This window comes from Tetrao urogallus (assembly GCF_951394365.1).
Source record: "Tetrao urogallus genome assembly, chromosome: 21".
Lineage (NCBI taxonomy): Eukaryota > Metazoa > Chordata > Aves > Galliformes > Phasianidae > Tetrao > Tetrao urogallus.
In genome coordinates, this window is record NC_136834.1 from 4,778,228 (window position 1) to 4,800,443 (window position 22,216).

General features: G+C 42.8%; 1 protein-coding gene across 1 annotated transcript; it reads right to left on the reverse strand.

Moving 5' to 3' along the window:
- Window positions 1-12: 12 nt before the first annotated feature.
- SSU72 (SSU72 homolog, RNA polymerase II CTD phosphatase) lies at window positions 13-21,675 on the reverse strand (the record flags this gene model as incomplete). Its single annotated transcript, XM_079545509.1, has 5 exons — window positions 13-318; window positions 1,337-1,455; window positions 2,375-2,514; window positions 15,394-15,537; window positions 21,596-21,675. The coding sequence occupies 5 exons, from the start codon at window positions 21,673-21,675 to the stop codon at window positions 217-219; spliced, it is 585 nt and encodes a 194-aa protein (XP_079401635.1). The 3' UTR covers window positions 13-216.
- Window positions 21,676-22,216: the final 541 nt, after the last annotated feature.

Consider the following 22,216-nt stretch of genomic DNA (forward strand, 5'->3'; position numbering starts at 1 on the left):
AAATAGGTGGCCTTTGTGCATACTTTGCATATGTACAATTCAACTGGTATCTCTGCCTGCCTGTGACAGAATACCTGAAACCAAAACAACCACTGAAGAGGAGTCTTGAACAAAACAAAAAAAATCAATATTCATTTTCCAGGAAAATACAGTATAATCAGAACTTTAAACACATGCTTCTCTCATCTGTATTAAGGCCTAGGAGACAGATGTGCTTTAATAAAAGCAGACAGTATGAAGAAAAGTCCTTCCACTTTTCTCTTCAAATTCCTGTAACAGCTCATCTATTTCATTTTCCATGTCTTCTGTGTGCTGTATCTGAATGAGAAAAAAAAAGAACACTAATTAACCAGGCTCCAAGGATACAATGCAGTTAAGAGAATGGTAACGACTCGACGTTTTTGGCTCACTGTGAAACCTAAATCAGCATGCAGCACCCAACTGTGCAGCACTGGGTGCTTTAATGAGATTCCCAACATTCCCAAACCCACTCGTGCTCTGCATCGTGTTCATCTGCACAACCTTCCTTCTCCAACCCACTGAGCTGGCACTGAAGGAGCCCTTTGTTGAGTTGGCAACTTCCATCCTCCCTGGGTAACAAATGGAAGCTTCACAACAGCTACAAGCACTCTGAACAGATGGCTAAAATTTCAAGTCCCTTGGATTCTCTTAGGATTTTTGGATCTGGAAAGGATGCAAGTATTTGAGACCAGAATAGATCACAAAGGCAGGAGTGAAAAAAAATAAAAATAAATGTGTTGCCACACCGGAACAGGTAACCGGGCTTGCATGTTGTGAAACAGAGCCTTTGTTCTCTTGGTGGTTGCATCAACTGTTTCCAGCCTTCTTCCAACAGGCAGGGCCAAGAACATCGAAGGTGGAAGACAGGAGGCACCAGGTTTTCCACATCATACACACAACAGGGTGGCACTATGAAATACACCTACACAGGGTGCTTTTCAAGCACACAGTGATTCAGAACGCAGCTCTGATGTTTAAATCCCACTTGTTACAACTGTCTCAGAAACAGACATTTTAGCCATGAACAAATGTTGTGAACATGGGCCCAACGAGTCCAGTGCTCTGAGATGCTGCTTTCTGTGGCAGCTAACACTGCTCTTGAACAAACGCACTGTTCACTTCAGAAATCATCAGCTCCATTGCAATTCATCGGCTTGCCCAACAGCTCCAAAAATAACTGCAATGATTTGCTAAGTTAGGTCTCTTCACATGAATTTCACTTCATTTCTGCCATTTGCAGCACTTTAACAACCCCCGACCCCTGTGCAGTCGGTCGGGTCACACGAACCCAAGGCAACGAGCCCTCTCTACTTACACACTGGCAGAGCTCACAGATAAGGAAGGCACCCAGCGTTGCCTCCTCATGGTTATCCTGAATGTCCACATTGATCACATGCACTGGCTGACATGTCTCTTGCTCTCTGGAATTTAAGTCTAGTTGAAAACAAAACACACAACAGCAAAACGTTGGGTGGAATGAAATCGAGCTTTACACAGTATTCATAAGAAAATGGTTTATTTAGCTTTTTTTTAGATAGGAAAAAAAACAAACAACAAACACAGTCTTATTTCAAAAGAGGTAGATTTGGGAAATCAAAGAATTTAGATTGCGGAAGGCTCCTGACAGTTCAAGTTCCCAGTTTCTCTCCTAACCCTGTGCAGCTCAGCAGTGCCTGCTGAGGCTGCCATTTTGAGGTGCCGCCATTTTGAAGAGCCGCCATTTTGAGATGCTGCCATTTTGAGGTGCCGCCATTTTGAGGCGCCGCCTTGCGTATCAGGCGCTTCCAAATGGCTCTTTAGATTTCTTCCTGCCACTGGTCAGTTACAAAGAGCATTATCGTAACATGAGAGGTTGCTCTTCACCTATGCTCCTAACTCACAACACTCCCACAGAACAGCTGCTTTCCATTGGAGACGCTGATCTTAGCTGGAGATCCACCCCTACAATCCCAGGGCACTTCCCATGTAACTCACCAATCCCTCTCAAACGCTACATGGAAGCACTCAGGACACTAAATTGCTCAGCTTGCAGAAGCACAAATGTTGGGTGCTCTACACTCATTGCAACTTGATCAACAAGGACTGAGGAGACAGGCAGCAGCCACTGCGTGTACAATACGGATGTAGTTGGGTGGCCTTCGAACGTAAAGGGCACCCCAAACTCCAGTCTGCATCCAGCATTTCCAGTTGCCGCTTCCCCGGCACATGCCATCCATGTCAATGGTTTGTGAGCACTTCTCCATGCTGGTGCTCCAGCAAAGCAGATGTTCCCAGACTTGTGAAGGATGCTGGCAGGGGTTCAAGGGAGACAAGCACTCAAAGTTAACCCCGTTTATCAGCTCAGGGTCCTTACCTTCTACTACTTGATCATAGACTCTTTCTTCACACGTTAGGATCAAATCAAAAACGTCTTTGCAGTTCTGGAACCTCTCCGGTCGTGGCTTGATTCTCTTATTTCTGTCCAACATATGTAAAATCCCATTCTGTGTGTATCTGAAGTTGCTCGAGTTAAGTACCTTTACTTTAAGAAAAGTCACGTTTTTGAGCAAATGACGAATACAAGTTAAAAAGCACGGTATCTTTAAAATACTTTTTTTTCCCCCCTTGATTACAAGTACTAAGATTAATGACCATTAAGCAGATTCCTAAAGGTGGAAGCACGACCCAACAAGGATAATTCACACAGCCACTGGGTTTAGGCCACTGTCGGTGTCCTTTGTGCAATGGTAGAGGCAGCTTTAAGAGGCCCTCAATTAGATCTTTGTTCTTCAGGACTCCTTTCCTTGGGCAACTGCTCTTACCTGCATAATGCTTAGAGCACAGACTTACTCATTTGTTAATGGAATGCCCTGCAATCGCTTGAGTCACGGCCCACACCATCACAGCCTTGAGGCTGAAGATGACACTCCACACTCCTCCTTCAGACAGCATGCACTGATCCCCATACACATCATCCCCACCTTCTCAGCTTTCTGGGTTATGCAGTTTCATTTGGGGCACACCACAGCTGACTGTCACACACATCTGCTCAGTTCACTGAAACTCTTCAAAGACAAAATGTTACGGGTCCGTTATAAATACCAAGGAAGGCCTGAACTAAAGAAATCTGGAAACTGATGCATCTCTTCCTTGCTTGGAAGCACCAGATATTTCCAGCCATCCAAGCACACATTTCTAAATTAAAATAGCATTAAGGATAACAGTTTATGATTTCTTGAGATAACAGAAGGATTCTGCAGAAATATATATATAATATATCCATCATTAGTAGTATGTATGCAAGAGATTATCTTGGTTTATTTTCCATTTAAAAGGTTGCACACTTAATAGGCTTCTTCCCCCTACCCCCTCACCCCTCCCTCAGAAATCACTCCTGATCTTTTGCAGCAAGAGACTACACACTGTTCACCTTCCTGCAGCCCCCCTCAAGTCCTAGTGCCCAAGGCAGCCAGGTCCATAGCTGCTAAGTTGCACACTTCAGGATGTTCTTCAACAGCTTTCAAACAAACAGCCTCCAAAAGCACTAAATCCTCTCAAGTTTTTGAACAGTACTAAAAATTGAAGTCATCCTCGTACCCATGTAAGAGACTACTTTATATGGAAAAAAATGCTCAGCTCTTCTGTATCTACAGCATCCCACTAACTACTTGACTGAAGAAAAAAATCTGCTTTGAATTACAAATTCAATGACGCTTTCTCACAAATATATATCGTCAAATCTCTATCAGGGAACCAACTTCTGCTGCATTTCCTTTCTTCAGGTCACTCCCAAGCCTTCTGCCCTTGTTTCCCAAAAGACTTCATCCTGTATAACTAAGGAATTGTGCTCTATAGCCCCAAGCTAAATCAAACAGCCCTTGTACACCAGCATCCACAGCTTCCTCACAGCTGTAAGTCTCCTTGGGTCTGTTATGCTTGGAAAAAAACACATCAGTGCAACTACTAGAGATGCCTGGTTATGTACAAAGCATGAAAATGAACTGCAACAGCCATTTTCAGAACACTTGCCAACATCTGGCTGCATCGCTCTGCCCACAGTTTGACTGTGCGCCCTTCCTGGGTTCTCTAATCCTAATTTCTACATCATGTCATTGGAGGGAAAAAAAAAAAACCAAAACCCCACAACATCCTACACACTTATCTCAGTTCTTTTTTATTTTTTCCATTTCTAGGATAAGATTTTGCTGGCATCTGTCCCCTAGCTTTCCTGAGCATGGAGACAGAATTACGCATACCCAGAAAACCCACACAGCCAAGCTTTCTGCTTCACACAGTCGAGTTTTCCACTGCCAACTTACAGCTACTTGTCCCCCCAAAAGGGTTCAGCTGCCTATATAAGGAGATTGAAATAAGCAGTTAAGATTGATGACACTTTCATTTTTGGTGGTCTGAAGCCTGTTTTCACCAGAAAAAGAAGGAAAAAAAAAAAAAAAAAACCAACTAACAGCACAGCATCATTTCAGCAGGCAGGAGGACCTGATCTGACTGTTTTCAATGCACAATCATAACCCAGCTTCATTCTTGTCATGAGCTCAGGCAAACGTCAGCACATTATGTCTCGTTCACGGTGATTCAAACATCAGTGTTATCTCCCCATCTCTGCACGTGAACAACACACTGATTCCTCTGTGCAGCCATCTTTGGTAGCAAGTTATTCCAAGCTCCATTTTGGAAGCTAACTATTTTTGGGGGGAAAATAAGATTGTTTTTAGAAATTTTTGTCTATCCACGAAGAACCAAAGGGAGTCAAGGCATTCTCTTCTTCACACCAAACAGCAGAACTAAGCAGGAAGGTGACACAGCCTTTCTCTGAAGGGTAGACAGTACTTGAAAAAAGAGTTGTTCCTGAATAAAAGATGGTATATTCCCTTAAGAACTACATACTGAGATTAATCCCCCTGATACATTAAAGTGGACTGTCAGCACCTGAGAGAGCAGTACATCATCTGCACTAAAATAACCTAAAGCATCAGATCTGACTTCTCATAAGCAAGAACTTCCTTCCCTTCCTAAATACGAAGAGCCATCCACACGCCACACCTAACCCTGTGTCCGACCTCCCATCACTTCCAGCCATCAGTGTTTTATGTCAGCTACACTTCCCAAGTAAAACCACAAGAGGACACTAAGAGGAAACAAACCTCAGAAGTAAGACAAGATTGCAAGGAAGTACTGGCTGTAAATTGAGCTTTTTTCAAACCACCAAACAAGCTTATAGAATGTTATGCAAAAAATGCGTTTTATTTGCATTAAATAAAAGCAGATACTTTTGTTAGAGCACAAAACATCGCAAAATACAGGGTACAGAAGGCAACTAGACTGCACAGAAATTATCATGGGTTACATTTAGATAGTTCCTACTTGAGGTCGACAAAAAAAGCAACAGATTATCGAAGAAAAGAACAGGAGGCTTAGATAAATCCCAAGATCAAAGGCTGAAAGAGGTACACTACGCAACAGAAGACACGTGCAGTGTCTGCCACAGTGCAAGACTGCTGCTGCTTTTCTCAGAGCAGTAAGGATTAAGAGTAGCTACCAGCCTTGAAGAGTCTAAATATTACTGGATTTTTTTTCCCCCAGCATCTATGATGATGAAGCCTCCTACTTAACAACTCAGTTTAGAGGTAAAACAAAGCCCCAATATTCCAATTGAGAAATTCAGAAAAACAGAAGGACTAAAGCAAAGGTGGATACAGCCATTAAGCTGTTGCTCCATGGAGCTCAGCATCCAGCTGGAATAAGAATGCTCCATTAACTCAGCAGGGAAATTTCAATAGTTCAGCCTCATAGCCTGACATTCAGAGAAGGACAGACAGGAATGATCACCATCTCAGCCCACCTAAGTCGCATGTTTATAAGCAATGTCTATCTCAGAACTCTGTAAAATATCACCTGCATACCAAGCAGCACCACGTAAGAAATGCAAACAGCAAAACAAAATTTAATGCCTACTTCTTTACACTAAGATGTTTCAAGACATGATGCTGAGTTTTAAGACTTAGGTTACTCACCACTGTTGCTGAACAGGCTGAATTTTGTAGTGGCATTCATTGCACGTGAACAATGTATTTTCAGAAGTATTTTCCATACCTTAAGAGGAAGTTCAGAGGAATCCAACCATGCATGTTTTGAAGGTTCCAAGTGAATGTCTACATCCCAGTTCACTGAGGAAAGTCTTCCTTGACAGTGAAAAAGAATCCGGTGTACCTGCTGCCTAGCTACCTTGTTTAAATTCTTCCACCCTCCATTAAAAAAAACCAAACATGATCTGAAACATCCCCTTCTTCCCCTTGGTGTGAGGGCAGCCAACAAGGTCGTATCAAGGCATCTAGCAGATGACTAATCTTAGAAGAGAAAGCCAACACAGTGCCTAAAGTCAAAAATCTTTGGATAAAAAAAAAAAAAACCAACCCATTGATGACTGACGTATCAATAAGTTTCACTGTTAACTTCTAGAAGAAGCTGACAAAGAAGCCCATCAGTAGCATAACCTGAAAATTCTGGAGTGCGTAATTAGTCACCCAAAACAGACCCAACTATTAAACATAACCAGGTAAATTCCATTTCATAAAACGTACATACACTTCTCAGGAAAAACTCTCTCTGAAGTAATGGCTGACAGCCAAAGCTTCTACATCTTCCAACAAATCTGACATGTCGATTATTCACTTTCGTGCAGCTGTCATCATACTCCAAAACTGCAATTCTTCAGAAAGAAGAATAGCAGTGGAGCAGAAGTCTCACACACTAGCTTGAATGGCAGTTGCAGGTCTTTCCCATATCAACTTATTTATTAAAATCTGTGTTAAGAAGGTGGTGCATTATGGTTCACCCTGCTTGGCAAAGTGCTTGCAGAGGGAACGACTACCCAACCTTCTTCCACCTGCAAAATCACTTTCTTTCACGGGGAACAAAAGGGCACCTGCACAACCATTTCTGCTTTCCAGGCAGCAGCGATTATCGCTGCAAGAACTGTCTACATTCTGTATCTGGAACATGCACTGCCTTTCATTTGGCAAGGAAACAGCATTTTTAGTACAGATGAGAGTGTGCTCATAAGCCTTTAGTGGTACTGTGCAACGCACAGTCCAAAAAATGAAACAAATTCTGATTTGGGTTAAATATTTCTGATAATGTTTGTGCCCACATTAACAACTTGCAGAGAAATGAGTAAGCAATGAAAAGCAAGTGACATTTCAAAGGTCAGCATTTCTAAGTTGCACAGATAAAATCCCTCTGAGCAAGCTCACAGCAGCTGGTCCATAACCACCAGCACCTAGCCCAATAACAACGTGCTGGCCATGCTGCCATCCTCAAGTCTGGCTGAGTCCTGAAGCTGAGGGCTATGTGCCCACACATCTCTGGGAGAACTAAGACCTTACTTTAGCCTGGAGTACCAGACAGCGACTTACCAGCTCTGAACAGATGAAACTGTATCTGAGGTTGAAACTGGGCAGAAATAAGCTTTCAAAGGGGAAAAAGAAAGGAAGCAAGGATAAAATCCCAAGTGTGAAGGAGAGGTATGACAGACATCCCGAAGGGACTATCAGAACAAGAATATCAAAGGCAGACCTGACTTCAAAGATGTGGCCTGCTTGATGGCACAGTCAAACACCTGATTATGCACAGCATCCAACCAGCATTCCAAGTGGAGTTTGATTTCAATTGCTAGAACCTAAAAAAATGGTCTGTCGTCTCAGCAAGGTACCTCCAACTACTGACAGAGCCACGAGGTGACGCAGATGTGGAACAAAGGGATAAAGAAGTCAAAATCAAGACCAGGAGGCAAGCAGGGGGAAACAGAAGAGGGTGCTTAAGTAACACAGATTGCTTTTGGATGCTCCTCAGGTTTAAAAACCAATTCCAGGCTCCAAAAGATGAGCAGCAAGTGTCATGAGAGGAGCAGTTGGATGCAGGGGGAAAACCCTTGGACATACCTGCACAGACAAGGTTTGAGAGAGAAACGAGTCATCCTGGTGAACACCTGAGAGAAGCAGGGCCTGCAGCAACTTATCTCAGATTGATTTGCACGGCTGTACTGCTTTGTGCAGTATAATTCAACGTTTATTTTTAGCTAAATAGAGCAAAGAGCTGGAATTTACACCAGATAAAACAAAAGCATTACCAAATGTACATAAATTAAGCTATTTCATATATTTCACGTATTTGGGAAAGCCAAGACACAACTGATAAAGACAGCAGGACTACTTTTAAGAACAGTATGCTGAGCAAGATATGCAGGATGAGTTCTGCAGCAAGCGTTTCTGAGCACACTGATACAAGCAGGATATTGAAGTACAGAGGGATGTGCTTAACTGCACACACTAATTTTAGCAGAGCACTCTGCAAGGCAAAATGCTCAAAGTAGTCTGCACCTTTAGCTACAAAGGTGTCTTAGCTTCTATCACGCCCTGGAACTTTAAAGGTAGAGGAAATAATTTGTTGTTTACATTTTTAATAAATTTCGTATATTTCCTTTTTTAATGTGGATGAAACCAAAATTAACAGCAGTCTCTTCAGAAGCTAAGCTAGGAAATACCAAAAATGGCTTCCTTTGAAATGCCTGAGATTTTATGCAAAGTGTTCTCATCTGAAGATCCTCTGTGAAGAAAAAAGGATTGGAACTCAGCTTATGGTCAGAAGTGTATAGACTCACAAAAACACACCTCTCAGCAGATTGTTCAAATCCAGTTTAAACACTCCATCCTCATCCTTACCCTCCAGTTCACTAAGAGTATTAAGGTACTTTGAAAGATGTGTGAGAAAGAAAATGAGCCTTACACTGCACTGCATTCAGGAGAAGTCTGCAGTGGCTTCAGTCATACAGGGATCCAGCAGCTGCTCCGCTGACCACTGGAATGCCAGTTGAGAACAGCAGCTGACAACTGCTCACCAGATCCAGATTCAGAAAGAAAAACAAATGAAAACAAAAGAGAAACACATGCATGAAGAGCTTACCTGGAGTGGCATTCGAGTAAGTTACTCTTGAAATAAGGAATCCTCAAGAGTGAGCTACACGGCCTCACCGAGCGCGACGCAGATGCTCTGCAGAGCTCACTAGTCCTCCTGCGTGTCCATGCAGTGCTTTCTTTCCCCACTAAGCAACTCACGGTGGCTTTGTACAGCCTCCAGGAAAGTGGTCCAATATAAATTCTCCATATATTAGGTAGGTTCACTGATCCAGAAATATCATCAATTATTGCTTAATTGTTACGCGTTCTAGAGTTTCAAGTGGCAAGACTTTCTGCAATGAATAAACGGTATTCAAAATAAAGCTGGCAAATGTTTTAGAGGAAAACATTTGTAACTTCTCTTCCAGCAGCTCTCCCCCATCAATACCAGCACAGCCATCATCTCAGTCCATGAATATTTGGATACCAGTACCATGTTTCTTCACTACTCAATGAAGCACAAACAGCGTGGCTGCCAAAAACAACTTAGTTACAGACATGTTAAAAATAAAAAAGAGAACCAAAATTTACTGAGTAAAGTCCCAGATCCTTTCAGCAAGCGATAACTCCAGTAGCAAGACCTGAAACTGATTCTGATGAAATATTGTACAAGAAAAAAAAAAAAAATCACTGCTGCCTTCACCACTCTGTGCTGCACCTTTTGTTTTCACTGCAAACTTCCTACAGCAGCTACAATCTGGTTCTAGTTGCTCTGTTAATAAGAAAATTAAGAAGCAAAGTGATATGACCTCATTTCAAAGAAAAAGGATCTTATTTCTGGTACTGCTACACTATAATCATCTATTTCCTATACCATCTATTTCTTGAAAAAGCAGACATTAATTCGAGCTCTATTACAACGCAAATAAATTCAGAACTTCCTGGGATATCCTCTATTTTATACCCACGTATCATGTAAATTGCACAATTATTTACAGGGTTAAAAACCAAGACCATGCTTGGTTTTCAGGGCGCAAGAGGGATATCAAACCACTGTGGGTATGAAAGAGCATCAACTTCAAGTGCACTGGCTACTTGGCACTGCCTAAGAACCACAAGTTTGCCTCCTGTTTCTTCCAGTAGAGGCTGACCTGCAGACAAGGCTGTGTGAGCCTCCTGACTGAGAGAGCAAGGTTGGGCTCTATGATGCTTAACAAACTGAAAGAGGAAAACAAACCAAATAAAACAGTAATTAACTAATTCCATCACTTCTTTATCAAGTAGTCAAATAGACAGCCATCAGCCAAAATGAATAAGAACATACAGGTTTCCCAGACTTCCAAAGGAGCTCTTGAGTAGTTTGAGCAGTTCAGAGAGGAACCAAGCAGGAAAAATAATACAAACTGCAGAAAAACAACCAATTAACTGTAATGCAATTGTCAGCCTCTTCAGAGAAGGAGTTGAATAAAAGAGGAAAATGGTTATCTAATGTCAGAAAAAGGTCACGGAATCATAAAGGTGGGAAAAATCACTAAGATCATCTATCTAGACCAATGGTAAAAAAGTGCCTGGAGACAGGACAAGTTACTCCAGGAAGAGCGGGTTTAAACTACGTGAATCTGAATTAGTCAAAGCCACAGATGTACACTGGCAAGGGCAGAAAAGTATCAATTGGGAAAACACAGCCAAGCAGTGAGATTCAAGATACTCATTGATACTGAAGCCCCAGAAAATAAAAGTCCAGATTGATTTGCAGTGCAGAAAAAAAATCTGCTTTATGTTTTCAATAAACTTTATCACAAGTCTAACAGCTGTTCTCTTACTTACCAGGCTAGGAAAGCAGAATGAAGCTACTCCTTACTAACTAGCTTCTCCATACCAGCTTACTCCAGCATTAAGATGCATTGGAGCAAACTGATCATTTCAAGAGCAAGAATTCTCTAAAAGCTGGCTATACAAGTTGAGTATTCTAAAGGACTAAGACCAAGGCTGGAACAGACAGGCTACCATTCTCTGAGCACAACACGCTGCAACTGACTCAGAAAAGGTGGCAGATGTAATCCTGGGCCAGTACATACTTACAGATCCTTCGTTCATCAGGTGTCTTAAGTAAGACACTATTTTTCAATTTTACTTCTCAACTGAAGTAGGCTGAACAGAGAAACACAGCCCATTTATCTGTAGGTGCTATGAGCCTGGACCACTCAGCAATTTATTCCTCGCTCTGAACAGCCCCCAGCAACGCACCCACACTACGCATGCAGGATACAACACTTAGCTCAGCAGTTGTGACTGAGGCCAAATAACTTTCAATAGAGCTGCAATCATCTGCACGAGAAACCTACTGCCTTCTTCCAGTACTGCTATGAAGGGAGTACAGAGAAAGCCTTCCCAAAAATCTGGCTTCCAGTCCTGGATATCACTACACTCGACTCCAAGAGAGGAATGCAGATTTGCTTTTTTGCCAGAGATGCCTCATACAGCAACATCTCACTATGACTGCAGTTTTAAAGCACTGCCCTTCATCACCACTCTGCAGAGAGAAAAATGGTTCCTTGCTATATCCTCACCACTCCTGGATGCTCTCTTCTCAGCTGGACACAGCCCTCTGCCACTGCGCTTGTTTCTCTCCACAGGCACTGGAGAACAGAACATTTTGGGAAAGGCACAGAATCCCACACCTGTACAGTTCCAGAGCAGCACCAACTAGTTCAGTAATACAATTCCACTGGTATTCCTCATAGTCCAGCAGGAAACAGAGATTCCAGTTTTCTTCAGTTGCTCCCTGTGAAAATCTCATGCATACTTGAACCTGCTTCAGATTTTTTTTCTGATTTTTCCCCAGTTCTGGAATTGCCTCTGCTGGCTTCAGAGCTCCCACATTTTCCTCCACTGATGTTCTTCTACAATGCACCTTAACAGTTGAGACAGCAAAGGGCAAAGCAGGCAGAAGACTGCAGGATAAAGCAGGGTTAAGGGTCAGCTAAGTGGAGTCTACAATGCTACGAATATCTGCTGGCAAAGCAGTCTGCATATGACAAGAGAAACTGTTTCCACTTGTAATGAATGGGAAGGCTGCTATAAACCAAAGAAAACTCAGCAATAGCACAAGAAATACTGTATGGCCAGCCCGATTACAGAGTTCAAAGAGAAAAATCTACATCCCATTCACCTGTAATACTAACAGTTTTGAATTTTTGGGTCAGAAAAGAACCCTATCTCTTTGACTGAGATGCACCAAACCAGCTTTTGTGCTTGATTCCCAACATTTTTTCCAAGTATGTGTTTGGTTTGCTGTTTGTTGTTGTTCTTTCTTTCTTCTTTTTTTTAAATCCCCTCCTGATTTGGTATTGCATTACAACGGAGAGAACTGGAATTCTATCTACAGTCAGGAAGTTGGTTAAATTAAAAGAGGACATTAGAAAAAAATGGGAAAGAGGAACAGGTCACATCATGCAAGCTGCCTAGAAATCCTAACAATATTAAAATAGGTATATATTGGGAAATAATTGTATTTCTTCTTAGTACTTAGAAAAAGGAAAAAAAAAAAACAGTCAATCATGGAGTTAGTTAATACTAATAAAGGCCCCAGGAGCTACTGCTGCCAAATTTTGATCAAGTTCCCATTTGAATGGTTCCTACCCCTGGGCATAAAAGCAATTGTTGTTGCATGTTTATTTTGGCTTTTGGAAAGTTTCATCCTCTTGCTTTCCCTTGATGGCAAAGCTCATCAATTTTCCTCCATTTTCCTTTTGTCTTTCTAGTCACCATCACGTAAGTTCTAAAATCCCTTCACAGAGCTGTAATGGCAAGTAATCACACTGGCCTATCTTTGAGATGTCCAGTTACACAAGCAAATACAAGGCAGCACAACACTACCCATGCATAAACCAACACACGTACCCCAGACAATGGTACCTCCTACTGATTAGCAGCAGAACCCTTCACTCTTTTCCCAAAATGAAGAGTATTAAGCATTCAAAAACTACTCAGAACAGCTTTGCACAGCTCTGCTGCAGCCCCCCCTTCCTGGGGCACAGGAAGTTTAAAACCAATGTTCTAAAAATGCAACGGTAGAACGGAACGCTTACTTTAACCGTAAGGTTCAACTGCCACATCTTAAAACGTTTTGGCCTGCTTCCATTCTATCTATATATAAATCAACCACCTACTCAACTGAACACGTATGCCTGGCTCCATTAATCCCTCATCCCCACGCTTCTGAACTCAGCACGTGCCTTGCCTTCTAGGTATGCAAGCTTGTGCTCCAGGTTTGACTCAGTGAAGGTGCTTTTACTCTCTACAGTGTGCTTTTGAGAGTTCTGCTCTCCCTCCTTTCCCCAAGTGACTAGTAAGAGTTCCAGTGATCTTTATTCACTCTTACCCATTTTTATTTTCATTTTTTTTTAAACCTTCCTCTGACTGATGTCCAGCACTGCAGAAGCTCATTCCTGGTTGAGACCAGAGCCTTCTGAAACAAGGGGCCATTTCCTTGTCTGGTCAACGTGCCAAGTTCCCTTGCAGCCACAATTTCACTGAGCATCTGGTGTCCTTAATGCTTTGGATCCCTGCTGGCCTACAGAACTGGAGGAAGGAAATCACTCCCAGATGAGGCAACACACAAATTTGTGCCCCATCACTGGAATATGGGAACAAGCTGACAGAGACATAGCATTTCAAAACACATGGCAGGTTGGGGAACAGGGTGAACTAAACTGTAGGAACGACACATTAGTCTTCCCATATCAATTACACCCCAAGCCCTTCAGAAGGGCAGGCCCTCCCCACCTACTGCAGCCTGTGTGTGCATGCCTCTCATCCCTATGATCCAGTGCTAACAAAAATCTACCTTAACTGAGAACCCACATGATACTTTCACAAAAAAAACTACTCCACAGCTCTACGACAAGAATGTGCCTGGTCTGGGTTATTGTGGAAGTCTTTACCCCCTCAAAAACCCACTTTTGGAAGTGCATGTGCTTCCTGCACTGACTGCCTTCGCTCTGAAAGCTTCATATTACAGCATCTGAGAAACGTGCAAAGATACAGAGGGAATTGTTTATGCCCTCTTTCAATGGTTGTTGTTTAAACTTGCTTCCTTTTCTCTTCAGAAAAGTTTTAAATGTAAGGCTGGGGAGCACAGCAATCATCTCCAGCACGGAGCCGAACAAACATGGCAGCTCCAAAATATGCTGAATGGAGACCAGACAGGTTTTCTTAAAGCAGTGCCATATTCAGACATTCAGTGCAGCAGCAGCAAAGAATGCAAGGAGGTGCTGAGAAAAATTATGGCTCAATTCAGGTAATTTTCTTTTGAAACAACTCATTTTTAATCAAGATGTGGCATACCTCAGTAAGATGCGTTTGCAAGATTTCCCTTGTATCAGCAGAGGGATACAAAAAATGCATATTATACACATGATGCATTGAGACTATGTCCTGCATTTGAAAATGATTATTATTCCTGTTACTTGGAAAAAAAAAGACATTTAAGAAAGTATTTCTTGAAAAAAGAGCCACTAAGTATTAGAGAAGCAATATCCCCTGCAATGGACACAATCTGTGTGGAACACTATGCAGAAAGATATTCCAAGGTATAAACAGTACTCACTGTGCTGTACAGCTTTACCAAACAGCCCAACCTTTTTTAACAGGCATTTCTGAAGGTTCTATTTCTCCAGCAGAAATTCAGTGTATGGATAGTCTTTCTATGGTAAGTTCCCTCTTTCATATTTAAAAAGTAATTAAAAAAACCCCAAACAGTTCCTTTGTTGAGAGAGGAAAAAAAAAAAAACCAGTACTTAGAACAAGTGTCCTGATTGTGCAAAGCAATCACATGGGCTTTCTTCTTTAAAAAAATAATAATAAAAAAAACCCAACAAGTTTTAAAATCAAACTAAGTAGTGTGCATAACCCTGATCACCTCTGCTCCCCAGGATTAAGTATGTTACTGTGCTTTCCTATGTCCATCCTTTAAAATATACCGTAGGAATCTTTGGTGCATAGATCATATCAAGTAGCTCTTGTTGAGAAGAGTGAGTTCTTTAATGACAAGTATCTTCTCTCCCACAGAAAGTATATTGTAAACCTTACCTGTCAGTTTGAACTAAATACTATTTTAATCTTGAGGCAGCAGCTCTTGGCGTGACCGTTACCAGGAACAGTTCCTGCACTGGGAAACACGACCCACAGTGCTGTGGAGTAATGGACAACCTGTGACAGATGAGTGTGCTTTGCTCCAGGAGGCAAACATGTTAACGTGCTACAAAAGAGCTCTGAATGAGTACATTGTAACTCAATTTAGAAGGGAGCATTAGAGGCCCTTCCAAAAAAACCTCCTACCAACTCAAAACATCTAAGCTTGTCAGTTAAGTAACTACATATTCCTAATGCATAATGCCAAATAATGAACTACACCTTTTGAGAAGAACCATATTGGATTTTTTTTTTTTTTTTTTTTAAGGCCATGCCATAGGGATACAGTTCTTTGTCTTTCCTAAGCAGATCATTGTACATCTGATCATATGTTGTTTTGAAATCATAAACATTTGGTTTGTCTGGTGCTGGTCCTGGCAGTTTCACGTGAGTTCCTGTTCCAAAGGATCGGACGCTGAATCCTCGTTTGCTGAAAGACAGTGAGGGAGGGGAGGGAAGCATTAATTAGACTGGATGGATTTTAAACACTGAAGTACAATCAATAGTCCAAATATATTTCAACATTTACAACTACGTTTACAACATTCTTGGATTCACAATGCAGCAGAAAAGTGGGCAGAGGCCTGAAGAGAAGCAGCACACACAAAAACCCCATCTCAGTATCACTTTGTGCAGAACTTGAGTTAACCTACAACTGTTATCCGAAACCTATCTTACTCCAAAATAAAAGAATGCTAATAGGAACAACTCATTGATTTCTAGGTTTTTTTGTGTCTTTTCCTCCCCTCAAAAAACATACACTAAAGCAGAGACACAGGGCCATGATCAGTGCCTAAAAGAAACCCCAGACATTCCTACAGGATTACAGCCAGAAGGAACAGAGCCTTCATACAGCTGAAGATCTTTAGCAAAGCCAGCTACACTCAGCTCTGCTACCAACCATTCTTGGAAAGATTTGTGATTCAGCTGATAGAAGTCAGTTATCTCCAGACACACCTACCCAACAAACATCTCTTTTATTCTCTTTCTGAACTTCATCATCTACACATGGAGGAAGATAATCCCATGGGATTGAGGTGTGCTGCTTTAGTGTACAGCAAATAAACTCCCAACCCATGGAGGTTTTCCCTCCTACCTGCTAATTGGTTTTATAGCTGAGAAAAGGGATCCAAGCACATTCCACCACTGTAGCACAGAATCAGTGCAAAAATTCATCACTTCTTCAAAGCGAAAACAAATCAATAACCGGTGAAAGAAAAAAAAAGAGGGAGGCAGGGTTTCTAAGATAACTTTGTGGTTATTTACTTACTTCAATTCTATAATGCAAGTTTGTTTTTCCAGACACAATATTGGTCTACTTTACTAGCAGATGTTATCTGCATCATGAGATCCAACACACAAGTCTTGCTTAAGCAAGTTCTTTCTAGTTATTGGAAAGTCTTGGGGGCAGAGACCCAAGACAAGCATTTCCTTGCAGTCACAATCAAGACTTGCACACCATTTCTCCAACAGTGGCCACGTTTTGCAGTATTTTTTCTTAGAATTAATGCATACACCGTTTCACCTTTTGCTTTTGTGTGTGCTTTCAGATATTTTAGACTGGCAACACATGAACTCTCTACTGGATTTTGGGCAATAAGAAATAAACATTAGCAAATGGTAAATATTTACCTACTCTGCTAAAGCTGCTGACTTAGCCATGGTTCTTCTCTATTTTGCCAAACCTCTATTATACCTTAATTGGCTTCCTGCAAACATTTCAGTATCTGGTGCCTCTCTAAAGTGGACTGAGAAACACACTGTAATTACCTTTCAAAGTGGAACAGATATTTTGCTGGCTTGCACCTAGAACTCTTGGCTAAGCCAGGCATAGCTTCATTCCATTCTTATGAAGAACTACATATTTAATAGCTAAAATTCAACAGAAAGAGCCAGGAATCTGCCTGTCTTGGAGGTAATGCCACAGTGTTGTGTTTTGTCGGGTTGTTTTTCCCCCAATTAACCTAAATGCACCTAAGCAAACCACGTTAACATTAAGCAGCACTACAATCTGTTTTCTTGGATAATGGAGATGAGTTGTTCCATACGGCCCAATGGAGAAAATCACACGGCAGAACACTGCCACTGCTGGCCAGAAGGCTGCAACTTTTGGCTTTAGACTTCTAAACCAGGCCAAGACCATGGCTTAACCTCTGTCATTTCAAGGATCACACCTAGAATTTCAGTGAAGTGACACCAAACACAGAGAAGGGTGTAAAAACCAACTAGGAAACCTGCAGTCTTCTTTCCTCCTAATTTTTCCTTTAATATTAAGCTCTGAAATAGGCCTACTTTGTCATTACAAAGTTCACCTCCAACTGCCAGCAGTGCTCCTGAAGCTCACATCCTCTCCTATCAATCAAAGCAAATCTTCATTGAGGCTTCAAGCACTTGAAGCTCAACACTGAGAGGTGGAATGCACACCTCACCTGGAATAACTCCATGCTACGTCACTGGCATTTGCCAGCACACAGCTTTTACATTAGTTATGCATTCAGTGGACTGTTACAACATATTTGGAGCATGTTTCAACATTCTTCTTGCAACACAGGGGAGGGGGACACGATGATGCTGCCTGCACTCACACATTACTCAATGGTCTCAAACCGTTTTGTTGAGCTTGAGTTTGGTCTCAAACATGCTTTTGTTGAGCAGCTGGACAGACCTAGTTTAGGGAATCATCAAGTCTTTATTCTTCTGTTGCTCGGTCTTTTTAACAATCACAGAATCACAGAATTGTAGGGGTTGGAAGGGACCTCCAGAGATCATCGAGTCCAACCCCCTGCCAAAGCAGGTTCCCTACAGCAGGTCGCACAGGTCGGCATCCAGGCAGGTCTTGAACATCTCCAGAGAAGGAGACTCCACCACCTCCCTGCGCAGCCTGTACCAGTGAACAATGATTACCTTCTACAAAACAGCAGTTGGCTTTGCTCTAGCAAAACTATCCAGGAAAAAAAAAGTGAAAAATAATGACTTTATTCAGTTTTACCAGAAGGAGAATAATTAGCAAGGGTCCTCCTCCTAAATCACTTGAAAAATACCTTGTGCCATTCAAGCAATTAAAAGAAATAAAAATCACACTATTACACAGCAGGAATGGAAGCACTGTTAACTGATTTTGATGACAAAAATGCTGAAAACATCAACAACTCGCTGCACTGCAACACGTACTTTACTGATCAGTGATAAGCTGTCAAATTCAAGTGCTGTGTTAAAGCACTTCCTCCCTCTGAAGGATTTAACGAGGCAATTCAAGACTCCTTCAATTAAATGACGCAAGTTCCAATACCCATTTGGCAGCACTTGGCTGCTGACAGGTTTCAGTGCAGGAGCTATGACTGACCTCCTTCACTGCACTGCAAGGGTGTAACTCAAGCTCTTCTACTTGGAAAATGCTGAACCATAAATCACATCACTAACATGAAATTTAAGTTCAGGCTGCTGGGGTTGCAACCCGTAGGAGTTTACTGAGATATTTCACACTCATATCCTTAGGTTCTTAGGGCACTTAGTTCCCTAAAAATAAGAGGACTGAAGTGCATACAAACACCCTACCAGCTTCCACTGCCAGAATAACAAAGAGAAACTGAAGCATGGAGACAGAGACAGGATATCTATGCCATAAAGCCCTGCAACCACAAAGCTACCAGAGCACCTGCTATATGCTGAGGAGCCTGAAACGATGATTTCTTTTTCAAGGCCAACTCTGTGCAACCAAATATACACAAATGGAAATGCAGAAGTTGCCTAACAAGGCCTGCTGCTAAGTGTAACCCTTCTACCTTCCTCTTCAGTGTTAGAAGGAGAATCATGGCCTAAGCCTGTGTATTCTGTGGGGGAAAAGAGTCAAGCACAAGTCATATGTGTAAAAGCAAAACTCCCAGGATGAGTAAGATCTGAACCATGGATTGATTATACACTGAAATCCAGTTTGACAGCTTTTAGGGAAGGATTCCATCTCCCTGCATAGCCCTTACTGTTCTGCCTCTCAGCTCTGTTTCAATGTCTCAACATTAAGCACTGCTGATGGTAACTGTATTGACTTTAAAGACACCTGCTGAATGATTAGAACAATAAAATGTTTTAAAGCTGGTCTGTATTAAAAAAACAAACAAACAAATAAAAGGAAATACCACCAAGCAAATGGGAGCTTGGGCTGAACCAAATTACCCCTGAAACTGGTGGATTATTCAGTGTGACAAAGATACATAAAGACATTTGTCTTTCAAAGGTACAAGCTATAGCACAGAGGTATTTAGTGCAGTAAGGACGAACACAAAATTCAATCTGAGAAGCCAGGGATATGGCAAACCCTCTGGGATGAACCACTGCAGCTTAGGAGAACAGTAAGTTTATATTAAAAAAAGTAATTCTTATTATATGGTATGGTGCTAAAAAAAGAACAAAGGACAAAGTTAAACTGCTGAGGTGTACAAAGCATGTAGGTTAATTATATCGTTTTGTTGAGCCCAATGAGAGAACAGCACGACGTGCACACAGTTCTGAGATTGTTTCTGCTGTAAAAGCAAGTGCCAAACCGGTAGGTTCAAGTTCTAGTAAGCATTAGGCAGGCCTTACAGCTCACCTTGCAGATTGATACAGATGTTTTTTCTCTACAGACTGAATGTTGGAATAAGGACAATTACTCAGGTAACTTCTACCCAAAAATGCGACTGAAAGAAAACACCGTAATTCATGAACACACTGAACTGGAGAAGTTAGTTCTGAATCCTAGATGATTGCAGCAATGTAGGTCAGACTCACCGACCATGATGAACACCTCAAAAAATATTCTTTGTGGTACATCACCCAGCATAAATATTAAAAAAAAAGAACACATAGAATAGTTCTGTGAGACCACGGGCCAACACTGAAGGCTGGACTCCAGACTTTGTTTTCAGCCACCTGTGGTTCTTCTGTATTTCTGTTCTTTCAAGTTTCCCAATTCCTCCACAAATTACCTTGAAGTTACAATAACAAACCTCCTTTGTTTTAAATACTCTTCCCAACTGTTCTTCCTCTTTTAGTCACGTGCTTTCTCAGAAGTGCAGTGCAACACACAGCAACACTGAGAGACTGCCTTACATGCAAGAGACTGAGTTGGAGCCAATGCAAACTTTTCTTCTGAGGTTTAAAGGCAAATGGCTGTTCTCACTGCAAGACTAATTGTTTCTTTAGAACAAGATCAGCTGTTCAGCTGTTTTGCCCTTTATGCCTTTCTTGCGAATCCTAATTACATGAGATGTTACTGCTCATGAGCCTCCACAAAATGACGTTTTATTTTTCCTAATTACAATCTTAAAGGAGAAGATGCTTCCAAAAAGCACTTCCCTGCAGTATGTGCCAGAAGATTACCAGTCACAACGGAAGGGACTTATTTCTCATGTAAAAACAGAGAGGAATAAAAAGGCTCGATATTAAAAATTAACTCTCCTGCACCTTGAGGACTCAGCTTTTGGTTAATATTCAATTCAGACAATGCAGTTAGAAGACAATCAACAGAAAAACCACCACCCCTTCCCCATTACTCATCAAAACACATTTTGGTCACGCTGTGTTTTCACTGAACTGCTTCAAGTAACATCTGATGCAAGCATATGCACTAACAGCGTCATATGCTCACAGTAAGATGGCTGTCAGACCAGGTATTTCCATTATTTATTCCTTCCATGGTTGTAAACGTACCACATAACTTACACTTTGTTGCTTGAGTGACTGTGCTAGTAAAAGGCACCTTATGTGAATACTAACTTTACATATCTTTAATAAAGAAAAAAAAAAGGCCTTAATCGTGTCCCTGTGTTGCACAGGAAAGGTTCAGAAACAGCTTGTGGCAGATCAGGTCCGCCCAACCGCCATCTCTGCCTCCCATCTCCCCCTTTTGAACTCAGCCAACCTGAAAGTCTTCTTCGTGCTAAATAAACAAACTCTTACAAACTCAAGACGTCCAACATCCTGAATCAAATACTTCATGCAGTTTTCCTGCACAGGGCAAACACTCCCTTTCTGTATCTACTGTAGCTTCAGACTTCATACATATGGGGGGAGGGGGAATGCAATTAAGCTTCACGATGACGAGATACAGAAGCTGTTCCGTGCCCGTCCGTGCACCAGCTCAAGTTTGGCAGCTCTGGGTCCGACGATCCGCTGGCAGGTGCGGGCCCCATCGCTGGGACTGTTCCAGCGAACCCACCTGGAGGAGGGGCCGGAGAAAAGAGGACACAAACAAGAACGGAGTCCCCAGGCTGTGGGCCAGAGGGGTCTGGCGCAGGCCCTGAGCACGGCCTTAAGCCGCAGCCGGCTCCTCGCTGCCCCCAGAGCCTGAGGAAGGCCCCGAAGCCCCGATCGGAGGCCCTGATGCGGTGCCGAGGGATAACCCGCGACTGAAGGCGGCCGACAAGGCTCGGGAGGCCGACGGCGGGGCCCGGCGACAGGCCAGGCCTCGCCGCCCCCGGCCTGAAGGAGGCGTTCGTGCAGGGCCTGGTTACCTGAGGATATTGTGTGCCTCCATGCTGCGGTTCTGGTTGCTCGAGCACACCACGGCCACACGGAGCGGCGAAGAAGGCATGGCGGCGCAGGGAAGAGCCCAGCTCGTTCCCCGCGGCTCCCAAGCCTGCGCTGCCCCGCCGGCGGCTCGTACAAAATGGCGGCTGCGGCGCGGCGGCGGGCGGGGCCGGGACGTGTCAGCAGGGCAGCGCCGCCCCGCAGCGGCCAACCGCGCAGCGGGCGACACCGCCCGCACCATAGAGAGGGGCGGAGTGCTGTGCCAGAGCGCCGCCAACACCATAGAGAGGGGCTGGGGGTGCGGTGCCAGAGCGCCGCCAGGCACTGAGCTGTGGTCCGGCTGCGTACAGAGCTGGTAAACCAGGGATTAGGAAAGAGTTGCAGGAGTCAGCAACGTGATTGTCAGCATTGAGTTGCTCTGTGTAACGTGTCTCTCTTTTCTTTTTGTCTGATTCAGCTTCGCAGAAACATGGGGGCTCGTGAGTGGCAGATGTGGCACCTGTGTTTCCACTGTTTCCAATGTTTGCCTTTGCGGCCTTGAAAACAGGCTCACGAAAGATTTTCCAGCTGGGATGGAGAAATGCGTGTAGGATGTTGAGGTTTCA